This window comes from Octopus bimaculoides, chromosome 14 (genome assembly GCF_001194135.2).
Source record: "Octopus bimaculoides isolate UCB-OBI-ISO-001 chromosome 14, ASM119413v2, whole genome shotgun sequence".
Taxonomy (NCBI): Eukaryota; Metazoa; Mollusca; class Cephalopoda; order Octopoda; family Octopodidae; genus Octopus; species Octopus bimaculoides.
The window spans coordinates 5,934,012-5,940,459 of NC_068994.1; the positions used below are offsets into that span (position 1 = coordinate 5,934,012).

The following is a 6,448-nucleotide window of genomic DNA, read 5'->3' on the forward strand; positions in this document are numbered from 1 at the left end:
ACTACTTCCCCCCCCCCCGTCCAGTTGAAGGGTTTTCGTCTTGCAAGACGCCTGGTTACCCTGCCAGTTCTGGTGCCACATAAAAAGCACCCAGTACACTCTACAAGTGGTTGGCATTAGGAAGGGCATCCAACTATAGAAACCAGGCCAAAACAGACAATTGTACCTGGTGCCTCTTCTGTCCTTGTCAGTTCCAATCAAACCATGCATCCCATGCCAGCATGGAAAACAGACATCAAATGATGATGATGGTGATAGTGGTGGTGGTGAGACCGTTTGAAACATTATCTTACAACATTTGTTCCAGCTCTTTACATTCCGAGTTCAAATTCTGTCACGGTCAACTTTGTCCTTCATCCTCCAGGTTCAATGAAATAAAATACCAGTCAAGTTGTGGTTGAAAGTACTCAACTAACCCCTCTCTCGGGTCCTGTGCTCTTGAATCGGTGTGGAGCTGGCAGCATTGTTAGCCTACCAGACAAAATGATTTGGTCATTTCTTCTGACTATATGTTCTGAGTTCAAATTCTGCATAGGCTGACTTTGCCTTTCATCCTTTTGGGGTCAATGAAATATCAGTTGACTACATTGTCGACAGAGGTCAATGTGATCAACAAGCTCCCTCCCACAAGATTTTAGGCTTTGTGCCTATAGCAGAAAGGATTTTTATTGTTGTTGTTATTGTTATAGTTGCTGAAAATGTCTTGGAACTACTGGTCCGACAGGCTTGACTCGAAGTATGACCAACGACTCATCCCCTTGACTCAAAGAGCTCAAAGTTTCTATCGGTGAGATCATTTCTTACACTCATATTTTATTCCCTGTTTTGTTCAATGAGCACTAGTTTACTGGTTGTCATGCTATATCTTTCACCAGTATTTACTTCTTTTGCTGGTATCACAAATGCTATCAACATATGTGTGTGTGTGAAGGATGCAGAAGTGTACGTAAGTTTTCTTTATAGGCAAAAGAATGCTAAAGTACTCATGCACTTGTCTTATGATGTGTGATCAGTGAACCATGAAACATGTTCAGGCAATCTCCTTTATTTTCTCTCTACATCTGTTTAAAGTTCTACAGCAAAACTGCTGTTTATCTTCTTTAAATTTATCTCAGGTGTTCTGATACTGGCCATGTTGTGTATAAATATTTATTAGTATATATATGTGTATGTGTATAGATATGTATATATGAGCACCAACACAGCACACACATTCACACACACACATACAAACATGCAAAGGGCTTCAACACAGTTTCCATCCACTAAATTTTGCTTGCAAGACATTCATCAGGCTCAGAATGTGATAGGAAAATTTTCTCAAGGTGCTGCTCAGTATGATTGAACCCAGAACCAGGAGGTTGAAAAGTAACCCCCCTAACCACACAGACATACCTCTATTCCTATAACTTGGAATCTTGGGGTTAGTAGCCCACGCTCTTAACCACTATGCCATATGCCCGTGGGCATGTAAATAATATTTTTCTCTTTTTCTTGTTGTTCCACAGACTTCGTCTTCTTCAGAAATTCTTTGATGCTTGGTTCCATTATACAGCCTGGAGAATTCAATGTCAGGTATGTTACATATCCAACTGGAACCTGAGTGCCAGTTTTTAACGAAACAGTCAGATGACCTTTCTCTGGGTGTTGCCTGAGATAGCCATGTACATAGCTGTAGAACTGTCTTAGATGTGAGAGCAAGTAATCTATACACAGACAGACTGATAGATACACACACACACACACACAAAGTAGGCCTGTGAAAGAAGGGTACAGCCAGTATATTGGTCCGGGACCAAGAGGACTAGAGAGGGGTTATGACTAGCTATTGAAGCTCTCCCTAAAAAAAAAACTCAGCACCTCTGAATTTTGAAACCATCTTGAAGCCCAAAACTGGTTTTCTTTTACCTGGTCGAACTTCTCTTGGAGGCCTTGTGTGTGTGGTGGGAGCAGCATTTGTGTGCATATGCATGTGTTTTGGTGAAAAATATAAACCTCAGCAACAGACAGGTAAATTTTAAGCAAAATTTCTTTACAATATGTGAACGAGTATTTGACCCATTAAAAACATATAAATAGTGATGCTATTGATCACAAAATATGACATAAAATTCCTTAAAAAATTAACAGAAAGTTGATTGTTGTTCTCCGGCACATGATTGATATAACAAATAAGAAGTGAAAGGCATTTTGCTTGTGGTTCTTTGCAGGCTCAACACAGCAGAGCCAAAGCTCACTTCTACGTAACCATTTTGCCAAAGGTGTTTTACCACTGGACATTGTATGTTGACCAACAGAAGTACCAACGGGCCATGTCACAGCAGGCTGAAGAATACTGGAGGTAATTATTAACATGTGTATATGCATATATATCAAAAGGATGTGTTATAATACTATTCCACATATACAAAAACAGCCATACCAACAATCCAACATAACTCCATCATCAGCTGCCCCACGGATATCATTACAGTTTCAACACCTGAGCAGTACCATTCAATCCACTGATGTCAACAGCACTAAAATAAGCGTTGTTTGGGAACAAACAAACCAAAGAAACCACAACTTTCAAACACATTTACCCAATGTACAACCGTATCGATAAATAGGCCTTCCACGTGGATAGGAAAGCCTTCTTTTTTCTGTTGAGAGCTTATATGCCCCTTTATTAGACTATTTTCCTTAGTCATTGCATGATGATCGCTTATAAGCTTTAAGCTTATATAAAAATACCATTATTATTATTTACAGAATTGTAAACTCGACACCATATAAAAAAGCATTCGCACTGAAAGCATTTATATATATATACAGATATAGATAGATACATACATATATATACATAACATACATACATTCACAGATATATATATTTATGTGACGATTACAACATTTGTCTCTAAAACATTGTTACATTTGAAGATAGTTAAAACAAGCATCTTCTCTTTTGTCGCAGAGATAATTTGACAGCCAAAGTCTTTGCTCTTTGGCAAGAAGCAGCTGTGAAGAAACATGAAGTACGTCGTATGGAAGTAATGGTAAGTTGTGACATTGTATACCATTGTAGATCACTGTATCGACCAGGTTACTAGATGTGGTCGTACACTGTTGGTCACAATGCGCTTCCTTGCATTGTTGTAGCTTTCGAATGACGTTACCCTGAACTGGCTTGGCAGGCAAGCCACCATCTCCTCTGAACAGAATGCTAGTCCACCATGGGTTTATCCATTTATAGATTAGTGGACTGGAACAATGTGAAATGAAATGGTTTGCTCAAGAACACAACATACTGCCTGGCCTGGGAATTGAAACTGCAATTTTGGGATCATAAGTGCAAAACACCACTATATATATATATATATATGATTCGCCATGATAGATTGCTGACCACTACATTTATATTTTTTTTCTCCTTGTTTCTCTCCTTATTTCTTTCTGTGTTCCTTTCAGTTGAAGAGCATAGGCTCGAAATGTCAAAGATTTTCTCTATTCCTGAGCGTTAAACTAATACATCCATTTGTTGTTTACACCACCTGTCTTCGACTGTTGTTTTTTTCGTAAATTCTCCCATATATATATATATATATATACACACACACACACACACACGCACACATTTATAAACCCACTGAGATACATCTAAATGTGTAAATGTTGAATGTTGTTTCTAAGTTTTGCTGGTTATTTAGAATTTTGTTTTCTTGTGTAATCTTTTTCTCAGGCAATTGTCCATTACAATAGAGTAACAATGTGTAAGACTCTAGCAACATGGAAGAAAAGGACCTCACAGTGCCACCTGGTGGTAGGTAATTTTATATCTTAACTGGAACCTAGAGTAGTAGTTGTCGTCGTCCATGTTGTTGTTATTTAGCTCCAGATCAGCTCTGGTTGGACAGTCAGACCTTGGGTCCTATTTTTTATCTTCATGCAGAGAACACTGGACTTCATAATGTGACATGTCTTCTTTTCAGATGGTAGTGGTGGTGATTTCAGGGAGATTTAGCAGGTGAAGCAAACATATAGAGACTCTTCTATTGACTTGTAACTATTACACTACCTTCTGGTGTTCAGTTGAAACTTTGGAAACGTTAGAAACTTTGGATTCAGTTGAAACACCTTTTAATAATAATTTTTTCTACTATAAGTACATGGCCTGCAATTTGGAGGAGGAGGGCTACTCGTTTTGATCCATCTCCACAGTGCCATCTGGTGACCAGTAGTAACATCATGTTTGCTGAATAATGAATACGCACAGCACATGAGAACAGTTAGTCTCTTATCTGTGATGAGGGCCACTGAGTCACCACTATACCGTGGATGAGAGTCCAAAAATCTACCCACTGTCTATGGAGAGTATTTGATCAAAAGTGTTTCAGCCATGACCATCCTGTGTTATTTATTAATGTACCGGCAGTTTTTTTCCCCAATGTGCTGGTATGTCATATCAGAGAGTTTGAGAAAGACCTGCAAGCATAGATGAGAAATTAGCAAATGAAAGATAATGATGAGTGAATGTATATTGTTTTTAGCCCTTAATTCTAGTCAGAATATATTGCTGTGTTGCTACAACACAGTCTCCAGCACAACCTGTATAAAGATGCTCTCTTTTATTCTCTGCAGGACGAAGCTTGTTACCATCGGCAGAAGGCTACACTGCGGAGATTCTTTCTTGCTTGGAGACAATATATAGAGGACATACACAATATGTAAGTATACATACATATATACTGTATCTGATATAATCTATATTGATCATCATCATCATAACATTCACTTTCCTATGCTTTCAGATGGATTTATTGAGGGAGATTTTTTTTCCAGCCATCTTGCCCTTCTTGTTGTCACTTTTCATAAATTACAAAGCAAGGTAATGTTTCCCCCACGACTGGACATGTTTACATGGAAGATTGGAAGCAAAGGATATTACTTGTATAATGGTGAGGGTTGCTTGCAACTATCATGTATGTCAAGACAAGGAGATGCAAACACATGTACATATGAGGCACATGCATAGCTATGTGGTAACAAGGTTGCTTCCTAGCCACATGGTTCTGGGTTCAGTCCTACTGCATTGTCTTCTACTACTACAGCCCTAGAAATCAAGCCAAGACAGACTATGGAACCAGGTGCAGCCCCAGGCCTTACCAGTTCCTGTCACTTTGTCCAACCCATACCAGTAGAGGAAAACAGACCTTAAATGATGATGATGATGATACAACCACCAAATTTGTGAAAACCGTTCCTTACAAGTCTTTATATCTCTGGAATATTTCTCTTGCAGGAATCGTCTTGAAATGCTTGCAACAGTCTGTTACTACAGCCACATTCAACGCAGATGTTTAGCAGCCTGGATTCAGGTATTTACACTTTGTGTGTGTGTGTGTATGTGTATTCGTCACCGAATCTAACTGTTTGTGACTTGTTTCTTTGGGGGTACGTGAAGAGCACAGTTTGCGTACTGCCACTACCTGCTAAAATTGGAAGAGATAAAAATTTCGATCAGTGAAGCAGTTCGCATGATAACTCCAGATATGCTGCAGAGCGTCTGGACCGAACTGGATCATCGCAACGATGTTTGCCGAGTAACCAGAGGGGCACACATTGAGTGCCTTTAATGCTACCCTATACCACATGAAACTGAATGAAATCCTGTATCTGAAGCTACTAACTGTGAAAGATTATTACAATAAAGCTACATGTTATACCTGTTTGGAATCAGTATTTTTGTGGATACCCTGTATATTTATATTTATAATTTTTCTTGTGCAGTATCATCAAACGTGTCAACAGAAGCAATTGATCTACAAACACGCACAGCAACGTCATGAATCACATCTGTATTGTAAATATTTCTTTGCCTGGCGTCTCTACATCACGCAATGTCATTCAATTAAGATGGAAGCCATGAAGATGTTCCAGACTGCACGTCACAAGATACTGAAGTAAGTCTTCCCAACCCTTACAATCCACCCACCCTGTCTCTCATTCAGCTTTGCTTTGTCAGCCATCTTGTATTGATTTACTGGACAACTATCGGTTGGAAGAAATTGATGAGTCATCATTGTCTAACTTTTCCATGTTTGCCTGAGTCAGACGAAAGTCTACACTAAATATATATATGTATAAATACGTGTGTGTGTGTGTGTGTATATCATCATCATCGTCATCATCATTTAATGCTCACTTTCCATGCTGGCATGGGTTGGACGGTTTGACTGAGAACTGGCAAGCCAGGGGGCTGCACCAGGACCCAATCTGATTTGGCAAGGTTTCTACAGCTGGATACCCTTCCTAATGCCAACCACTCCGAAACTGAAACAGCTGTAAATGTTCTTGAACTACAATTAAACTATGACCTTTTAATACCAATGATCAACTTCTCATTGTTAATTGTTGCTCCATTTCTTTTCTTATATATATATAGAGAGAGACTTAGAAATATTAATAA

The 6,448-nt window shown here is 38.9% G+C and overlaps 1 protein-coding gene across 1 annotated transcript in view; it reads left to right on the forward strand.

Moving 5' to 3' along the window:
- LOC106882085 (protein SFI1 homolog) overlaps positions 1 to 6,448 on the forward strand; it is a 28,950-nt gene that overhangs the window by 11,278 nt on the left and 11,224 nt on the right. Inside the window, exons 12-19 of the mRNA XM_014932643.2 lie at positions 690 to 787; positions 1,509 to 1,575; positions 2,211 to 2,341; positions 2,957 to 3,038; positions 3,722 to 3,802; positions 4,621 to 4,706; positions 5,282 to 5,357; positions 5,770 to 5,942. Of these exons, the coding sequence (XP_014788129.1) occupies positions 690 to 787; positions 1,509 to 1,575; positions 2,211 to 2,341; positions 2,957 to 3,038; positions 3,722 to 3,802; positions 4,621 to 4,706; positions 5,282 to 5,357; positions 5,770 to 5,942 (794 nt within the window). The remainder of the gene's footprint in view (positions 1 to 689; positions 788 to 1,508; positions 1,576 to 2,210; positions 2,342 to 2,956; positions 3,039 to 3,721; positions 3,803 to 4,620; positions 4,707 to 5,281; positions 5,358 to 5,769; positions 5,943 to 6,448) is intronic.